The sequence below is a fragment of the Mastigoproctus giganteus genome, chromosome 10 (assembly GCF_048544385.1).
Source record: "Mastigoproctus giganteus isolate SK-2022 chromosome 10, ASM4854438v1, whole genome shotgun sequence".
Classification (NCBI taxonomy): Eukaryota; Metazoa; Arthropoda; class Arachnida; order Uropygi; family Thelyphonidae; genus Mastigoproctus; species Mastigoproctus giganteus.
In genome coordinates this window covers 114,052,658-114,074,363 of record NC_143584.1, presented here as the reverse complement: position 1 = coordinate 114,074,363, position 21,706 = coordinate 114,052,658, and the positions used below count along the sequence as shown (strand labels likewise).

General features: G+C 35.0%; 1 protein-coding gene across 1 annotated transcript in view; it reads left to right on the top strand.

Moving 5' to 3' along the window:
- bor (ATPase family AAA domain containing bor) overlaps window positions 1–21,706 on the top strand; it is a 232,496-nt gene that overhangs the window by 114,445 nt on the left and 96,345 nt on the right. Inside the window, exons 7-9 of the mRNA XM_090383719.1 lie at window positions 1,172–1,384; window positions 12,018–12,143; window positions 19,262–19,386. Coding sequence (XP_090239845.1) covers window positions 1,172–1,384; window positions 12,018–12,143; window positions 19,262–19,386 — 464 coding nt within the window. The remainder of the gene's footprint in view (window positions 1–1,171; window positions 1,385–12,017; window positions 12,144–19,261; window positions 19,387–21,706) is intronic.

Below are 21,706 nucleotides of genomic sequence, written 5' to 3'. Positions count from 1 at the left end.
AATCCCTGCCAGACCATCCTATGTGGACATCCATTTTTCAGCTGCGATGGGAAAATTTGTACAACACCCTTCAAACTGCCAGTCCTTTTGGTATCCATTTCCAGAAGCTACTTTAGGATTTGCATATTATGGTAGACAAGGTTGCCCAAACACCAAGGCAAACACTTCCACCTTGACATGCTAACATTCTAGCATGCACCTTTTCCCTTAAGAACTATGTAAAGTCTGATACTCCACCTGTCTACCTGCAGCTATATTCAGCAGCAGCTGAGCTGACAATTCATACCTCTTGCTAGTTTACACAGATGGCCCAAAGTCAGAATCGTGTGGGATCTGCTACTATCTTTCCAGACACTGCTATTCCAGCAGACTCTCCCTGAATGCAACATATGAACTGCAGAGCTGCACACTATAGTTAGCCTTGGACAGTGGCATATCCAGGTATCATCTTAAGGGGGTGGCATGGTAGGCATCATAAGGGGGGCATGCCGACCAGGCTTTTGAATTGTTGCATTTTTTTTTTTTTTTTTTTTATAGAATGCCTCCTCCATTATTTTTCTTTAATTTCAAATTTTTGGTTAAGGGGAGCATATGGTCTGTTTCACTAGGAGCAAAACTAGAATACATGACCATAAAGTTGTTGACATAGTCTGTGGTTTTTGTAATGTTATCAAATCGTTGCATGCAGTTCTAATCTCCACCCATTTGCCATTGTCTTCTGTAATGATTAGTGTGGGTCTTTTTTCATAACACCGCTTCTGCTATGTCATACAAAAAAAAGGGGGGAGGCATTACACACAGTGTCTTGAATGAGTGTGACCACTTTATTTACCTAATAAAATAGTCACTCAGTATGTATAAATAGTTATGTTTATTCACAGCATGTTTCTTATGTAGGTATTTATAACCATGTCACTTTTACTGAAGATATAACCCTGCAGAAATAGACATTTAATTAGTTTTAATCAGGCAATATATATATTCACATTACAATTTTCTAGCAATCATGGTATATGCTACTTTGATATACCTTTAGTACTTTGATTTACATTTTGACCTATAACATGCCATTCCCAAAACAAATATTAGCAAAAGGTACTGTTAAAATAGGTACATTAATATTTTTACTAATGCTGTTAAGACTTTAATGATTTATTAAATCCATTTCCAGGTTGGTGGCATAACTCTTGCAGCTGTTGGTATTTACTCTGCTAAGATGGCTACTGGGGTTGCAGGAAGGTATATTGAATCTCGGTTAGGTAAACCATCCCTTGTGCGAGAAACTTCCAGACTTACATTATTAGAAGCAGTGAAACATCCCATTACAACTTTCAAACGGGTTAGAAGTAAGCCAACTGATGCACTTGAGGGTGTCATCTTAAAGGTGGGAAATGGAAAAAATTGACATTTTAATCTTTATTTTTGAAAGATATATTATAAACATAGGATGAATTTAAAAGTTTTGAAGTGATTTGAATTCAACATATCAAAAAGCTGAACTGTCGATTGCTTATATTTATAGTTTCTTATTTTCTGAATCAGTCATCAGCTGATTAATATTCTCTCTCTCTCTCTCTCTCTCTCTCTCTCTCTCTCTCTCTCTCTCTCTCTCTCTCTCTCTCTCTCTCTCTGTGGTTTCTTCGCTCTTTTCTTAATACACAGCTGTCCTGGAATATCAACTAAAAATTTATTTTTTCACAGCAAAATAGTGGGGAGTTCTCAATATTCCTCACCCTGTTTTCAATACTTGTACATCATCAAAGAACAATTAAAGAAGAATCTTACCCCTATATTTGAAGCCATGTGAACAGTATACCACCAGCAGAAATTCTTGTCTGATGGTAAAAGCAGGTAAAACTTCCAAATATTTTAGTATAGCAAAAGCTACATGGTATATGAAACAGACTAGTAAATCAAGAGCTATCTTGTCCTTCAATATATTTTGAGCTAGCTGGATTTCAGCTGTCATAAATAAACATTACTATCTTAGTAATTCAAGATGAAGAAAACCTCTTTGTTCACAATTCATTGTGAGATGCATCACTTTTAAAAAAATAACATAACTGAAAAGCTAGTCTAATATTTGTTTAAAATATGGGGCACTGTTGTGAGAGCCTGTTTAGAGACTTACTGATCTTCCATTAGATAATGGGCAGCCTCAATTAGCAAACCTTTACTGATTTGCATTAAATTGAAATTCTGCTAAAAACATAAATTAATTAAAATTTGTTTTTCCCCACAATTATATATTTAAAACATTAGTAAATAAATTTACTAATCTGTTTAATAGGCTATAAGTTTTGCTACATTAAAATATTCTTATTTTTAACTTCTTAATGCAATTATTACAGAACTTCATTATGCACAACTTTTAAGAGGTTTACTAATCAAGTTCACTATCTGATGAAAGTCCTGTAAGTCTGAAATGAAGCTGTAATAATGGTGTCTCATATAACAAATAAGAGAGCAAAAAGTGATTCAAGGATACGAATGTTTCTAAGTTTTGTTTTTATTTTTTTTATGAGACACCATTATTACAGCTTGGGTTCAGACTTACTGGTCTTTCATCAGATAGCGAGTAGCCATGATTTGTGAATAATGAAGTAGTTACTGTATTAATTATATTGCCATGTGGTATCAAGAAGTTAAAAATGAGAATATTTTATCATAGCAAAACTTATAGCCTATTTTACTAATGTTTTAAATTTATAATTGTGGGGAAAACATAAATTTTAATTAATTTATGATTTTAGCAGAATTTCAACTACCAGAACTGCTTTATGTTTATTCCAAATCAGTAAAGGTTTGCTAATTGAGCCCACCCATTATCTAATGGAAGACCAGTAGGTCTCTAAACAGGCTCTCATAACAGTGCCTCATATTTTAAACAAATATTAGACTAGCTTTTCAGTGATGTTATTTTTTTAAAAGTGATGCATCCTATGGTGAATTGTGAACAAAGAGGTTTGCTTCATCTGGAATACTAAGATAGTAATGTTTATTTATGACAGTTGAAATCCAGCTAGCTCAAAATATATAAAGGACAAGATAGCTCTTGATTTTCTAGTCTTTTTATCATATACCATGTAGCTTTTGCTATACTAAAATATTTGGAAGTTTTACCTGCTTTTACCATCAGACAAGAATTTCTGCGGTGGTATACTGTTTACATGGCTTTAGAGATAGGGGTAAGATTCTTCCTTAATGGTTCTTTTGATGATGTACAAGTATTGATAACAGGGTGAAGAATATTGATAATCCCCATTTTGCTGTGAAAAAATTAATTTTTAGTTGATATTTCAGGACAGCTGTGTTATTTGCAACAGTATGCAGTTTTGACATGTGCAGTGTGAGGAGTCTTCTAACTGCCGATCAACCACTCTGTATAAAGTCTACTGTGGCTAGCCACTTTTTTCTACAGTTTTGTGGTACACTTACATTACTAGAGTTGTGTACAGCAATCATATTCAGAAGAAACTATGACCTAAACTTGTCTTAGCCAGGCATGTCTACTAGACAAATTAACAAATCTAAAGTAAAATCATTTAATGTTATGAAATAGCTGATTAAATAGGAAGTGGCACAAAAAATGTAACAACAATATGTGCTTGGTTGTCTTTATTTTAAAAGTCAATATTTTTGCAAAAAAAAGGCAAGAAATAGTTTACAATGGGAAACTTTCAAATTTTATTCTTATTTATGACACTATTATATAATAAGATCAAAAAACATCATTAGAAACAGTCTTTTTATCCAAAAAAAAAAAAAAAAAAAAAAAATATATATATATATATATATATATATATATATTTCCATACCAATTGGCTGTACAATTGGTAGGGTTAGGAAATATTTCTTTCTTATTTTTTTGACATACAAGGGCACTATAAATAATATCCAAAAAAAAAAAAAAAAAAATATATATATATATATATATATATATATATATATTTCCATACGTATGGATATATATATATATATATATATATATATATTTCCATACGTATGCATTTTTCTTCTCTGCCATAGGCATATGGCAGAGAAGAAAAATGCATGGGATACATACAAATTAACACGTGACACGGACGCCTATGATAGATACAAGTTGATCTGTAACCAAGTTACAAAGGAGGTTAGGCAGGCGAAGGCAGATTACGAGAGATCCTTGGCAAGGGATGCGAAGAAAAACAGCAAAGAGTTCTTTACTTATGTAAACTCTAGAAGGAAGGGGATGAATCAGATTGGTCCACTTGAGATCGATGGGTCAACTGTTGATGACCCTGCTCGGGTAGCTAACAAACTAAATGAATATTTTGCATCGACATTCACACATGAGGAGTTATTCAGCGAGGGGAATGCCAGAGGTGTATTCAACTCTAGCAGTAAGCTAGAGAATCTTGTAATAACTGAGAGCAAAGTGGAGGAGAAATTGTTGAAGATAAACACAAGAAAGGCACCTGGGGTGGATGGGATCTATCCAGTTATATTAAAGGAGGCAGCAAAGGAGGTAAGCAAACCCTTAGCCATAATTATGAGAGCTTCCTTGGACTCAGGGGAGGTACCCATTGACTGGAGATGTGCAAATGTGACCCCAATTCACAAAGGGGGATCAAAGGCTGACACAAGTAATTATAGACCTGTGAGTTTAACTTCTGTTCCCGGAAAATTAATGGAGGCACTGGTGAAAGAAGCACTGCAGGATCATCTGGACAAGACTTCAGTTATAGCTAGGACACAGCATGGTTTTGTTAAGGGGAAGTCTTGCCTGACCAATTTGATTGGATACTATGATGCAGTCACAAAAGAACTGGATGCAGGGAATAACTTTGATATTATATACTTGGATCTTAGAAAGGCTTTTGATACTGTTGCACATGGAAGACTGCTGCACAAATTGGAGCAGTGTGGCATTGGAGGCAAGTTGCTGCTATGGATAAAGGGGTGGTTGAGGGGGAGAAGACAGAGAGTGGTAATCAATGGACACTGCTCATCGTGGACTAATGTTATTAGTGGAGTCCCTCAGGGTTCAGTATTGGGGCCTTTATTGTTTTCTGTATTTATAAATGATATTGATGATGGTATATCAGGCTTAATGTCCAAGTTTGCAGACGATACGAAGGTTGGCAGGGTTGTCAAGGACACTACTGACACTATGCTGCTGCAACAGGATTTGGAAAGGTTGAGCAGATGGGCTTCGAGGTGGCAAATGAAGTTTAACATTGACAAATGTAAAGTACTACATATGGGAAACAGCAACCCCAGAGCAATGTATCAACTCTGTGGTACTACACTGACAGTGGTAGAGAATGAAAGGGACCTGGGGGTGGTGGTGCAGGCAGATATGAAGTTCTCTGAGCAGTGCAGACGAGCTGCAAGAGTAGCTCATGGTGTATTGTCAATGATATATAGGAATTTTTCTAGCAGGGATAAGGAGGTGATTATTCCCTTGTATAAGGCAATGGTCAGGCCACACCTAGAGTACTGTATACAGGCCTGGAGGCCTCATTTCAGGAAGGATGTAGAGCTGCTGGAACGAGTACAGAGAAGGGCAACTAGATTGGTGAATGGGACAAAGGGGTTCTCTTACGAAGAAAGGCTTAAGTTTTGCAAATTACAGTGTCTGGAAACTAGGCACCAGCGGGGTGATCTGATAGAGGTGTACAAAGCCTTGAATGGTTTGAGCATGCTCAATGCTGATGGGATTCTTCCTCTAGCTCAGAAAAATCACCTGAGAGGGCATAAATTCAAATTGAGGAAAGACAGATGTAGGATAGATGTGCGGAAATTTGCCTTTAGCCAGCGGGTGGTTGGTGGGTGGAACAGACTTCCATCCCTTGTCGTGGAAGTTGATAGCCTAAATAAGTTTAAGGCTCAGCTGGACAGGTATTTCGAACGAACAGAGGGGTGAAGTGGAAGTGGTTATTTTTATTTATTTATGTTACTTTTTTTTTTTTTTTTTTTTTTTATTGGCTGATGCTGCATAAGCTTGCTTTCTTGCATCAAATGTCTCTACTAATGCTAATGCTAATGCTAATATTTTTTACTTCTGAATTTTTCCATTTAAAAATAATTAATGATAGAATTTGAATATTATATTGGAGAAATACTAAAATTAACACCTATACAATTCTAATAAATGTTTAAATTCATAAGTTTTGCTATTTTTGATTTATCAAATATGCCAAGGTATCAGCTAGACAGTTAAGAATTTGGAAGTTTCATGTATTCCGTTTTGAGGCCCCAAATGTCTTCCCAGGAAATTGAGGGATCTCAGGACAGTTAATATCTCCTTGATGGGAAACATTTGAACTGCCCAGTAATTATATTGTTGATCTCTCTTTATATGTCAGATAGCTGCTTGTTAGAATTGCAAATTTTATTATGCTCCATATTACTGTTTAGTATATTTTTTCACATCGCTCTTTTTTAGGATTATTATCCTCAAAAATGAAATACTGTTGAGTGGAATTTAATATGATTAATTTAATTTTACAGCCCATTCAGAAGTCTTTATATTCTTATTTTTCCACTGTTTTTCTTTATTTTTACTGCCAGAACATTAATTGTATCTTGTTTTTATCCATGTAAAAACCTAATTTTAGTATTTCATATCACAGACAAATTATTTCACACATACACAAAAAAGCTTTATTTTGCCTCAAAAAATAATTAAACATTTTTTTTTTCACATAAAAAATTCCTTTTCAAGGAATTTGTGTCCTTTTCAAGGAATTATTCATTCTTCTGAATTATAGCTGTAGAGATAAGATTAATCCAGATAAGAATGATCATTAGTACATCTTATTACATGATACACATGTTTCATGTAATGGTTTCTGTTATGTCTTGCCATGAACAACACAACAGATACCATTACATAAGTGACAAGTGGATTAGATATATGTAAAAGAAAAGATTCTCCTGAGTCTGATGTAGGATGCTATGTTTGGTACTTGTTTTGCTGACCTCAGGTTCCCTTGGGGAGATGCCGACTTTGGTTGAACCCCTGCTTGGCCATAGTGGGATTTAGTTTTCATACATTACTGACCTCAGCTTTTACTGAGGCAGCACTGTCAATTCTGATTAAGGCTCACACAGCCCAGCCACTATGAGATCACTCTTCTTCCAGGTGTAGCCTCTTATTTATATCCCCACCTGTATTATTGGTTCACCCTTTTCTCTCTCTCTCTTAGATTATCCTTTCTCACATTTCTTTCACCAACCATTGGACTTCTTCCATACCCAAGTTGGACTGGGTTTGAACTCAGGAAGAGCTTCTATTTGTGACTAGGGGGTTGGTGGGAATCAGGAAGCAGCTCTCTAGGTCTTGTCTCTCCAGCTGATAAATTGCCAGTCATACAATACATTAACACCAAACTAAACACAATACCACACAACATGCATGGCTGGAAGGTGCCTCCATAGCCAGGTGGGCAGGAGCAGCAGTGCGTAGCACACACTTCTTGATTAGACCGGGGTTTGAGCCTGTGACCACCAAATACAGAGAATGCTGAAAGGTCAGGAATGACCACCGCATATCCCCGGAGCAATATGGCCTAAGTCGCTAATGCTCCTAAAAACCAAATAACAAACAATAACAAAACAAGCATGGCTGGATCAACAGAGTATTGCTTCAACACTGAGAAACTCATTTAATGTGAGGGTAACCATAAGCCACCAAGACAACACAAGCAGTAAACAGTGTGCATTATCTATTCACATACAGTTTTTAGTGACTATGGAAATTTACATTATGAAAGAATTTTAGAGAGATCAAGATGGTTTTTGACAGTCATGGCTTGCTTCTGATGCTTCAAGGCTGGTCAGTTTCACACCTGCAATTTACTCTATTTGGACAGGAGGGTTTGTTACTTTTGGGCACATCAGGGTCCTCTTCTACCAACATGAGAGTTTTCTGGTCACACATTCTCCAAAATGGCCATTGTCTTTATCTATTTATTGTTGCTTCCCACCCCGCTTAATATTCAGTAGTAAACATGGTCCTCAGAAAGACCAGAGACAGTAAACATAAGTGTTATATAGTTCCATTTCAGTTTCAGATTAAGCAAAATCACCAGCTTCACCTTCACCATATTGAAAAGCTGGTAACTTAAAGCCCACTCATATGACATACATTCACTAGAATGTCAGCAGTTCAAGGGATTAAAAGTTTAAATACCCTCCTCTTAGAGAGTTTCTACACTATCAGCCCTATGTTACTCTCAGGATCGTGGGTGATAATGAAGTGAAGAAAGTTCTTGCCCCTAGTATTTCTCCTAACATGCTGATATAGATAGCAGGCATCTTGATTTAAAAATTTCAATCTCCATGGTGACTTTTCTTCCCAATTGCCCAGTCTGTAAGGGGAAGATTGAAGTCCTCATAAAAAGGCACCTGTCACACTCACCACACTCTTCACATTTCTACCTTGTTTTGAGTATTCAACACAACTTATACACTTCCCCCTCTCTAGAGGGGGAAGTGTATAAGGTCCCCCATTCTAGAGGGCATTGTTATCTATTCTGTAGGTTCCATTATTTGTTCTGAGCATATGCCATCTTATACATTGCTGATTTCAGCTTTTACTGAGGTGGTGCTGTCAGCTCTGACTGAGTCTCAAACAGCCCAACCATTATGGGATTTCTCTCTTCTTCTGGGTGTAGCCTCCTACTTCTATCCCCACCTGTGATATTGGTTTCCCAAATATTACAGGTGGGGATTTCAGACATGGGCTTTTGGAATAAACAGATGTTTATTTTGGCTGAAACTTAGCGAACACAATTATTGATCTTTAAAGAAAAACTTAGGCTTGGAACTGTATGCATTTTAAAAAGAATTTCCTGAATTCTGCAATTAGGAGTTTAATTTTTCTAAGGTATTTCATTGCTCAAACTTTGTAATGATAATTGTAGCAGTACTGAGTACATAATTTCTCTCAAGGCTTCATTCTTTTATCTTCTTTCCTTAGTGAGGATATTGAGGATCCCCCATTCTTCATATATATTTGTTTTTGATGTGAAAACATCTTTGGCTGCACCTACTACATTTTCGGACTGAAGCAAATCCAATTGGTAACAAAAATGTCAGGCGGAAATGATGCAAACGATGTCACTTCCTAAATGATGCTAATGAAGTGAAAACATCTTTAACACCTACTATATTTTCAGACTGAAGCAAAACCAAAAAATTTCAGATGGAAATGATGCAATTGATGTCACTTCCTAAATGATGCTAATGCGGTCACTAACATTGATTTGTCACAAAAATGTGAAACGGAAATGATGCTAATTATGTCACTTCCTAAATGACGTAATTAGCATAATTTCCATATCACATTTTCGTCTAAGATGTTTTCACATAAAACATCTTTCATACATACAGGGGGGAAGAAAACACTATTTTTATTTTATTGCTTCAGTTCTATGCTAAATACAAAAGTGTTTGAAGACTGTTTTGCATGTTTGTTTGATGAAAATATCTCACAGAGAATTATAGATGTTTGTAAGCTAAAAAGAGTAATAATTTGTCTAAAAGAATCCATTAAAACTATTCTATAAACATTTGAATAGTAGTAATAGAAATATCAGATGTTTCTCAATCATGAAATTTAGAAAAAAAAGATGATTAAACATAGATAACTTACTATTTGATAAAAGGGAGATATTAGTTATTATGGACAATTTATATTCTCAGTTAGTTCCATGTTCTGGCGGATTAGAAAAAGTTCTAATTAACAGGTTTAGTGCATTGACTTTATTTATTTTTGCTTAATTCTTTAATATCTTTTAAATTTAATTTATATAATTTTGTAAATTTAATTTTAGTATTTGTTATTTTCTGTAATTTTTATAACCCAAAAAAGAATTTTTAATTTTACATAGCTTTACCTTTCTGTAAAGCTATGTAAAATTAAATTCTTTTTGGTACCTTACAAGTTTAAATTCTTAAATTCAGTAGTAGGTAAATTTTTTTTATATTTGATTAATTTTGTAATAGTTTGTTAATTTAGTTGATGTAATCTTTTGTAAAATATCTGTATTATTTCTTAGGTTTATTTCTCACCTAAATAAAGCTTGCCATAAGATTCACTTTGAATGCTTTATCACAGGATATTGTGACTCAGATGAGAATAGCCACAGGGAGTTCCCTTGGGTGTGTCTCAAGTTCATCACTTGTACAGCCTGTTGCATTCATTCCAAGGGTCAATCTAGTAGACAGTCCTAGCCCAGCTGATGATTATTTTCTTTTTTCCTGATGTAAGGAGTGCACCAGTCTTACATTAAAACTTAGTGAATGGTTAGTGCCATTGCACCATATTTTGTTCGTAGCGAACTACCAAAGTAGATAAATCGGCATTGTTTTAATTGTATCTCATATTGTGAATGCCTTCACAATGGGTTGCCATGGTGTTGCACTACCTCGAATAAGTAACGCTTCACCAATGGAGAAGACTAATGTTACTTATTCTTGGTGGATACCACCACCACCCAGATGACACCATTTCAAGGCTTGTTGGCCTCTCCTCGTTGGGTAGGTACCCTGATTTTGCAATCGTGACAATCCAGTTATGAAGTTTAACTCCACAATATGAGAGATGCCTGATGGTGTGCAATATTATAAACTAAGGTGATTATTTTCCATAAAGCATGACACTATGTGTAAGATTTACTAGTGAATGGGTTAGTGCCTTCGCACCATAATTTTTGTAGTGAACTGCCGAACTAGATAAATTGGCCGCGTTTTAATTTTTCTCTCTTTTTCTGAGCATAGCCTCCTAATTCTATCCCCACCTGTGATATTGGTTTCCCCAATTTCACAAAAGGTTGCCTAAATCCCAACAGAAAATGTTCTGAATAAAATGATATGCTGAAATTCTCAAAAACTGTAAGTATTCTCAAGAACCAATAGAAATATAGAAATATCAGAATCTTGAGAAATTTTATAAACTTTCAAGTGACTGTGATTATGAAATTACATTCTATGATCTATCTATATAGATAGCACTTATAATTGTGGAAATTAACAGTAATATTTTCTCTCAGTGTAGTCATTGGTATAAAACTGGTTTGTTATGAAAAATGTTTCAAAGTCATTACTTAGCTAAAATTTTGTAAAAGCCAAGTTAAGTAGTCAATTGTTAATTTAGTTGGCATTGTTTGACACTATAGAGACATTAATACAAAATATTGCAAAAGAAAGTGAAAATAATTTTGGCAGTTGAGCAACCCAGGGTCAACACTGAAAAAACATTTATTGCTTGTGAGCTGCCTTGTACATCTTAGATGTAGAAAAAGAAACATCACTGCATGGAGATACTTCATAGAGGATGGTCCAGTTGCATTTCACAAAAGGCTGCCTAAATCCCAACACAGCTGTGTTTACATCATTAACAACATTCTGCATCTTGTATTGTCACAAAGCCTGGAAATTGGCTATTTCAACAAGATGTGCTACGTAACAAAGCAAAAAAAGAAGGAAAAAAAAAAAAATTGGTTTAAAAATCATAAAATTGTTTCTAAAGTGGCTGCTATGTCACTGGAACTCAATCCAATGGAAAATATTTGGCTATAATATAATGCCAACTTTAGGAGTTGCCACTGTATTTTATTTAATACTTTCACAAAAATCTGTTTTATGTAAGTGTAAATCACATATAATATATGGACATGCTATTAATTTAGCTCATTTTTTGAAAACTATTGCAAATTTGTAATTTGTTCTATTATTATTTTTTAGAGGTTGGATTAATTTGCATTAATTGCCATTGTTGGTCTATTTATGATGAATGATTCAAGAACTTTGTGGTGTGTGCAAGTGAATAAATACAAACGCAGCTGATTATCAGATGGTAAAAGAAAAAATAGTTAATTTCAGTAAATTAATTAAAAATAGTAAAATTTATTTTAGAGCAGAATATATGTTTCAAAGCATTCAAGATTTAATATTATATATTATTTAATTTTACTTCTATATATACTTCTATAAGTATATATATTTACTTTTTTTTTTATTCACAGCCCTCATTAGAAGAGAGATTACGTGATATTGCTATTGCAACCAAGAACACAAAAACAAATAGAGGTGTTTATAGGTATGTTCTTCTTCATGGACCTCCAGGAACTGGCAAGACCCTTTTTGCAAAGGTAGGTAAATGAGGATCATGGGACATCTGCTGCAATTTACTTTTACTGATTTCTGTTTGTTCATATTTTCCTTCCTTATGCCACTTTTTTGTTTTGCATATTTGATAATCCTATAGGTTTTCCTAAAAGTAGTCTGCTGATGTTATTTCCATTTAAAACAAAAATAATAGAGAATACAGAAATCTGTGTCAGTATTGGCAGAATCATCTAATGAAAGAGGCCTACGTGCTCTGGATTCATACTACGAAAATTTTTATTTTTATTTCTCAGAGCAAACTAAACCTTAGAAAGGCTTTTGATACTGTTGCACATGGAAGACTGCTACACAAATTGGAGCAGTGTGACATTGGAGGCAAATTGCTGCTATGGATAAAGGGGTGGTTGAGGGGGAGAAGACAGAGAGTGGTAATCAATGGACACTGCTCATCGTGGACTGATGTTATTAGTGGAGTCCCTCAGGGCTCAGTGTTGGGTCCATTATTGTTTTCTGTATTTATAAATGATATTGATGATGGTATATCGGGCTTAATGTCCAAGTTTGCAGACAATACAAAGGTTGGCAGGGTTGTCAAGGACACTACTGACACTATGCTGCTGCAACAGGATCTGGAAAGGTTGAGCAGATGGGCTGAGAGGTGGCAAATGAAGTTTAACATTGACAAATGTAAAGTACTACACATGGGAAACAGCAACCCCAGAGCAACGTATCAACTCTGTGGTACTACACTGACAGTGGTAGAGAATGAAAGGGACTTGGGGGTGGTTGTGCAGGCAGATATGAAGTTCTCTGAGCAGTGCAGACAGGCTGCAAGAGTAGCTCATGGAGTATTGTCAATGATATACAGGAATTTTTCCAGCAGGGATAAGGAGGTGATTATTCCATTGTATAAGGCAATGGTCAGGCCACACCTAGAGTACTGTATACAGGTCTGGAGGCCTCATTTCAAGAAGGATGTAGAGCTGTTGGAACGAGTACAGAGAAGGGCAACAAGATTAGTGAATGGAACAAAGGGGTGCTCTTACGAAGAAAGGCTTAAGTTTTGCAAATTACAGTGTCTGGAGACTAGGCACCAGCGAGGTGATCTGATAGAGGTGTATAAAGCCTTGAATGGTTTAAGCATGCTCAATGCTGATGGGATTCTTCCTCTAGCTCAGAAAAATCACCTGAGAGGGCATAAATTCAAATTGAGGAAAGACAGATGTAGGATAGACGTGCGGAAATTTGCCTTTAGCCAGCGGGTGGTTGGTTGGTGGAACAGACTTCCATCCCTTGTGGTGGAGCCTAAATAAGTTTAAGGCTCAGCTGGACAGGTATTTTGAACGAACAGAGGGGTGAAGTGGAAGTGGGTTTTTTTTTTTGGCTGATGCTGCATAAGCTTGCTTTCTTGCATCAAATGCCTCTACTAATGCTAATGCTAAACTAAAATTACAATTAATTAGCTTTCGGCTGAGTGGACAGCCTTCTTCAGATAGAAAAATACTTTGAATGGCAGTTGGAATAGAGATGTGCACTGCCAGGATGGTGTGTGAGGCATGTGGCTAATTGTTTGAGGTCGATGTTTGTGGGTGTGACGTATGGTGGTGACGTGGCCAGCGTTTGTCTATGGCCAGAATTTCCATCACAGAAGCAGTAATTCTGTCCATAGACAAACGCTGGCCACGTCACCACCGTACGTCACAGCCACAAACATCAACCTCAAACAATTAGCCACATGCCTCACGCACCATCCTGGCAGTGCACATCTCTATTCCAACTGCCATTCAAAGTATTTTTCTATCTGAAGAAGGCTGTCCACTCAGCCGAAAGCTAATTAATTGTAATTTTAGTTTAGTTTAGTTTGCTCTGAGAAATAAAAAATAAAAATTTTCGTAGAATCATCTAAATAAGCAAACTTACATAGTATCAGCCAAAAAAAAAAATTGAGTATAATCAATGTTACCTTCTTTTACTTCATTTGCTTATTTATTTCAAGTATATTTTGCCCATTCCCTCTTTAAATTTAGATAAACTTCCAACCTCCACAAGAGTAGCTGGTATTTTATTCCAGCAATCTCTGGGCATACATTCCTTAATTATCTTTACCTAGTTTTAATTCATGTTCCCCTGTAAATACTATGTGAATAAATAAAAAGATACCCTCTGCATTTAGTTCGCTCGACCTTTGCCTTAAACACCTCTCTAATCCCCTTGAAGATGCCTTGTTTCCATCTGTAAATTAAGAAATTGAAGTGTCTCTCTCTCTCTCTCTCTCCTGATAGGAATAAGCCTTTATGCCCTTAACCAGTCTTGTCACTGTTCTCTCTACCCTTTCCAACAGGTTCTTATCATTCCTGAAATAGGGTGTCTATGCAGTATTCAAGTTGTGGCCCAGGGTCCATTTCTTAATGTAATAAAATAATTAATTTTGTTTTTACTAGTAAAATTCCAGTATAATATTCCGAAACCAAATGGGAATATTCAAATTTTTTTAAGCAGAATGCTTAAAAAATATGAATATTTTGCACTCTGTGAATATTTTAAATTCTGGTAGAAACCTGATTTTGTAAAAGTTAAGAGAGTTTCTATTTACTTATCTTCTTACTGGTATTGATCTCATGATATACCAGAGAATTACATTGTTTTTACTTGAATCTAAACTGCATAATCTTGAATGATTTTGCATGTGTGTATGTACGTGTGCGTGCATAGAAGCACTTGGAATGGTGTAACCATTTATGTTATATGGCCATCAAATTTTTAGCTGCAGAGAATATTGTCCATTTAGATGGTCTTAGCACTCACAATAGATGAGAATATTGCATATCACAATTGGCTTTTATCCAAATCTTTAGGTTCATTTTTTGCCTACACCAAAGTGTGCAACAATTATGAAGCATTAATTAATCAGCCTAAACTAGATTTCAGACAGGCAAAGAGTAGGAAACTTGCTTTCTGTCCAAATGGTAGTCAAGCATTTTGGTCTCTTGCCAAAACTGTTGGCTGCAACTTTGCCATCTCTGTTCTCACCTCTGTCAAAACCGGATGGTTCTATTGCTGCTTCGGCCAAAGATAAAACTGACATGCTATCATCCTACTTTTTTTCTAACTCATGTATTGATGACCTTGGTAAACCATCTCCTACCATTCCCAGTACACTCCATTCAATGTCTCCTGTGGTCTTTCATCAAAAGGATGTCAAAAGAATTTTGAACAGTTTTGATGCCATAAAAGTGTCACGAAAGCTGACTCCTGTTCTGCGTTGCCTTTTTTGACTTTATTATTCTACAGGTGTTTTCCATTCTTGGAAATTTGCTTATATCCAGCCAGATCCTAAAAAGGGTGACATCCCTCCCATCTATTTATCATCCCATTGAACTTATTTTTACTCTTTCTAAAGTAATGAAAAAAATCTATAATGTTGCTTGTCTATGAATCTATGGACAAATTCAATGGAAAAGTTTGGTGAAACTCAAGCAGTTGCTCTTTCCATTTCAAAGGCTTTTGATTGTGTTTGGCATAAATGTCTTCTGAATAAGCTTCCACCTTATGGTTTGACAACTGTTTTTTGTAATTGGGCATCCAGTTTTCTCTCTGACTGCTCAATGCGGGTGATGGTAGATGGCTCTGTCTTCCAACTTCTCCACTGATGCAGGTGTTCCCCCAGGTTCAGTTCTTTCTCCCACTCTTTTCCTCTCGTATTTTAATGACCTCCTTCCATTTACCAAAAATCCAATCCATAGTTTTTCTGATGATAGCACATTGCATTCCACTTTCCGGTTTGAGAAACCTTGCCCTGCACAAACAGCTTCAACTTCTCAAATATCCACTACCATTTCCTTAAATGCTGATCTCTGGGTAATTCTCCAGTGGGGCAAAGATAATTTAGTTGATTTCAATCCTTCTGAAACTCACTCCTGTCTTATATCTTGCAAAAAGGATTCTTCTGCTCCTATGTTTATCTTCGATGACACTCTGATTTCTGGGCTGGAACATCTCTATTGGGGATTACCCTGACTTCTAATCTCTCTTGGCACAAGCACATTACAAATATTGCTTCCTCTGCATCTAAAAAACTTGGTTTTCTCTTTTTTCTCTTGGCGTTACTTTTCTTCCAAACAGCTGTTCACTCTGTACAAATCACAAATCCGCCCTACCATGGAGCATTGTTCCCACATGTGGGACAGTGACCCAAAATCTCTCTCAGGCTTCTAGATTCCATTCAAAAGAGGGTGGTTAGGTTAATTAATGACTCATCTCTAACAAAGTCTCTCCACTCTGTGTCATAGATGTTCTGTTTCTACTGCATGCATTTTCTACAGATACTTTCAGAATGAAAGTATCTGTAGAAAATGCAATGTTCTGGGCACTGTTCATCTAAATTGGCTTCTATAATTCCCGCTCTCTCTTCCAAAGCAGTCCGAATATGTGCCACAGCCAATCAAAATCCTTTTACTGTCCAACTTCAAACTCACGGAACCAACTTTTTTGTTTCCATTTATTCATTCATCTTTCGTTTTCTGGAACAACCTTCCTTCATATATATTTCCTGAAAATCACAATTTGCAGAAGTTCAAGTCAACAAGTATCTTCTTTCATCTTCTTAACCTTCAGCCCATGCATGGTACTAAGTACTGTAGGTTTCCAGTACCTCTCATGATTGGAATTTTCATTAAAAAAGTAAATAAATAAAAAATGTGAGTACTGCGCCCATTGCAATATCAATGAAGTTTAAAAATCTGGCCAAAAAATGCACAAGTAGACGAAATAATCCAAGTGCTTTTGTAGGGTCATCAAAAAAAGATTCCACAGTTTTGAATGATTATGCTTTTTTGTTGTATTGGATTAGCATTGATGAGTTGGCGTCATTAAACGTTGCTGCTATATATGTTGTTGTTATGGAGGTTTAATGGCACATAAGTTGCTATGACTATAATGTGCCTGCTATATATGTACATGGGAGGCTTTGATTATCTAACTGAACTATTCTTTGCTGACTGTTTAGTACTGTACTGCAAGTTGATTTTTCTGTATGCAATGTCTCAATGTGGAAGCACATTTGATATAAGAAATTGACAATCTAGAAAGTTGAATTTTTTCAGAGTTGTAAAGTAAACCTCAAAACATAACTCCTAATGAATTTCATGTACTCTTTTCATTTGATGAAGGAAGATGAATAAATTCTTTGGTTGTTTCGCACCTTCTAAAGAAAAGTGACACAAGTCAAAAATGACACTTTGAATTAGTGCACTAATAATGCAAAACGTCATGAAGTTTTTATATTGAAAAAAATTACCAGTGTAAACTGCAGTACTGGTTGCTCTAAAGCACTGTGTTGCTTTTCTTCTAAGTGCAGATGGTGAACCAAAAATTCAGATAGAATGAAATGTCTTATTTTAGACTTGTGTCACACCTTTTCTTGAGAAGTTGTGATTATATAATGAATTGTAAATATGATGGCATTAATTCATGTTTTTAATTCATTCCACCTATTGATTCACTGATTAATGCTCTAAATTATTTTCTTTAATTCAGTGTTAAGATTTTGTACTCTCTGTTTATGTTGACCTTAGTCACACTGTGCCTGATATGTGCCCAACTTTGTATTTTATTTCTGGAAAAAGTTTTTGGTGGTGGTTTTTTTTTTTTTTTATTCTGCTTGTGGTATACTAATATTTATTCTTTTCTTATTGGATTGCAGTACTTACTGTGTGGGATTTTTTAAAATTTTTAATAAAAAATTTACATATTTAAAAGGTGCTGAGTTTTATTACATGTTATTAAAAAAAAAAACAGCTACAGACACTTTTATATTACCCATTTTTCAGTTCAGAAAATTTTAAGAACATGAAATTCAAAACCTATGTATTGCACATATTAATGTATTTTTGCAAATCAATAAAGAAATAAACAGATAAATAATAATATCAAAGCAAAAAACCATTTTACACAAATAATAATAATAGTTGAGATGAAAAATGCATTTTGCTCAACAATTAAATGTAAAACAAAGAGGAACTACTTTCTATAGCAGACATCTTCACCACATGTCAGCTGATGCACCAATTTCAAACCTCATATGATAAACCTCACAATTCCAAGTAAACAATTTTTTGCTTTAAAAACATCTCAAGTAAAAGTTTGACTATATTTAGAAAGGCTGGGGGTGAATTCAGATTTTTTAATTAATTAATAGTTAATATGCAACAATTATTTTAATGAGACACCTGTCAGGTGCCTTGTGAAAGTGCAGTGCAGCAGTTTAAAATTCAAGATGATTTTTTAGTGCTTCTAAAATCCACTTATACACTGGAATATATGGTAATCATATTTTTAGTCACTGCCACTTACTGGTTTGTCAGTTTTATTATTAACATCAAAATGTTGAAGTTAATAAAAACATGATTTTATTCACCTGTTTGGCCATAGCCTGAGGAGAAATCTCAAGCTTCAGATTAAATTCAAACTAAGCTGCATACCCAATTTTTTTTTTTTTTTTTTCAGTCTTCCACCATTAACTATTCTTAGATTTTTAGCTCACACAACATGTAAATTAGCCCATAAATGTGCACACGTGTGCGCGCTGCGCGCGCACACACACACACACACACACACACACACACACACACACACACACACACCATAGAGGTGTGTGTGTGTGTGTGTGTGTGTGTGTGTGTGTGTGTGTGTGTGTGTGTGTGTGTGTGTGTGTGTGTGTGTGTGTGTGTGTGTGTGTGTGTAAACCACATATATCACCACAAGCACATACATACTATAACCATTGTAATTGATGTATTGGAAGCCTCTACCTAACCAACTGATCATTTTTATTTATTTTTGAACAATGTTAGGTTTATATTGCTACTCATAGCTTTAAAAGTATTAAAAAATATGTGTATAGTAGATTTCTAGATTGTTGTTCTGTTGTGTGTCAGTTTTTTTTTTTTTTTTTGTGGGGGGGGAGAGTACTTTTCAGTGGTGGTAACTGCAACTCGGTTTATTAGGCTTAGGTTTTGTAATTTTTTTATACCTTTTTTGATCTGAAAGTATATTTTTTATTGTAAAGTATAAACCATTTTATACTTGTAAATGAGTTTTGATTCATATCAAAATTAATGGATAATTTTTGTTTGTTTAATAGAGGCTAGCCCAACATTCTGGAATGGACTATGCTGTTATGAGTGGAGGGGATGTTGCTCCTATGGGAAGGGATGGCGTAACTGCAATTCATAAATTATTTGACTGGGCAACTCGTAGTAAAAGAGGGTAAGGAAGTATACCCTTAATGAAATATTTTTTTTGAATATCTCATTCCTTTGAATAAGCTGTGCCTCCCATTTTTTAAGATGTGAAACATTATTTCTGATTTTTTTCTGCCTCTTAAATTATTTTTAATTTTTCACTAATCAATAATAATAAAGACTGTGGAAGACCCCAACCACGTGCATTTAGTGCTCGTGTTTAGCAGGACATACTTATTCCTAATACGTTTACAGATTACATTCACTAGTAAAAGGCACCAAATTTAGAAATAATTCTGACCCATACAAGATGGGCTAGGCAATATCTCTAATGGTTAAAGAGATGTGACAAATGAATGTGTTCTATTATCCAAACCTTTCATTTCCACCAAGCAATAAACAGTTGCATTGTTATCTGTCTATTTCAGTTTCATCAGAAATCACACAATTCTAATATATGAATGAATCATGTGCATTGCTAAGAAATAAGACTGTTCATTTCTGAAAGAGTGAATCTAATGTTTTTTACTGCTCAACATTCCAAGTTATATTTTAATTATTATCAGTAATCAACAAAATACTTCTTTTAGGATACAAGCAAATAAAAACTGTGAAGTTAATAAAAACATGTTTTTATTCACCTGTTTGGCCATAGTCTGAGGAGAAATCTCAAGCTTAAGATTAAATTCAAAATAAGCTGCACACCCAAATTTTAATTCCATTTTTTTAAAGAAATGTGTGTGGGGTATTTAGAAAATATGGTAATATTAATTGTGTGTTAGTGCAAAGGCTATTACACATTTACTCTGCAAAATGTTTAAAATTTTTTTTAGAAATTAAAATCAAGAGGAAAGAAAAAAATAGTGGCATGATTGGTGATCATTGATCATAAATTCTCATTAAATTAGCTGGTTTCAAGTTGTATGTTTTATTCATTGTTACAATGTGGAATATAATGGATGAAATTTCTCATGTGGCAATTAAGTGATATTATAAGAAAATAAAGGAAACTTCTTATCATTTAGTCTGGGGGGCCACCAGCTGGCAGACCAGGGCCGGATTTAAACTTGTTGTTTAGCTTATATGTAAATGCGGCCCTGTGATAGACTGTAGTCTGCATCTGGACCACCAACAAATTTTCACAGACCGCAAGTAATTTGAACTTAAGTTGATAATTTATACATTAAGTAATTATTTTAGTTTTGAATTCTTGTAAGTTCCATTAATTTAATTTGCAACATTTAAAAAATAAACAATACAGTATATTGAATGTTTTCTTCACATTGATTTATTGCCATAAAACTTCTGAAATACATGATTTTATTTTATAATGTAATTTAATAATTAAACAAATGACTGTCAAAATGAACAGTATAACTCTTACTGTGCTGTGCCACACATCCTAGCTGCATGTATAAATAATTAGATAACATTTTATTTTGTAACAAGCACAATATTTGTGAATGGTGGGAAGAGTCATTCCTGTCTATATATTTGAGAGGGGTTCAAAAAGATTGACAAAACCCATGCATTGACCATGCAGCCTTTCTGCACTGCTCAGAGAATTTCATATCTGACTGCACAATAACACCAAGTCTTTTTCGTTTTCCACTACATTTATCATGAATGTAGTACCACACAGTTGGTATGTTAATCTGGGATTGCTGCTACCCATAAACAGTACTTTGCATTTGTCAGTGTTAACCTGAATTGCCATTTCTCAGCCCACCCACCTAATTTTTCTAGATCTTGATGCAGTAGGATACCATCATTACTGTCACTAACCACCCTGCCAGCTGTATTATCTGAAAACTTGGATATTTAGCCTAATATACCTTATCAATATCATTTAATAAAAACAGAAAACAATGGATTCAGCACCGAACCCTGGGGGACTCAACTGATGACATTAGTCCGCGAAGAGCAGTGTCCATTGATAACTACTCTTTGTCTCTTCTCCCACTCAACCATTCCTTTATCCATAGCAGTAACTTGCTATTAACATCACACTGCTCCAATTTGTACAGCAGTCTATTATTTGCAACAATATCAAAAGCTTTTCTGAAATCCAAGTATATGATATTAAAATTACAGTATTTTGTGCATCCAGTTCCTTTGTGACCACATCATATTACCCAATCAAATTAGTCAGACAACATTTTCCCATAACACACCTCTGCTTTGTCTGAAGTGTAATTGCAGCCTTGTCTAGGTGATCCTGTATTACTTCTTTTACTAGTGACTCCATTATTTTTCCTGGAACAAAGTCTATAATTACTTGTGTCACTCTTTGATTCCCCTTTGTGAATTGGGAATACAATCCCACATCTCCAGTCCGTGGGGAA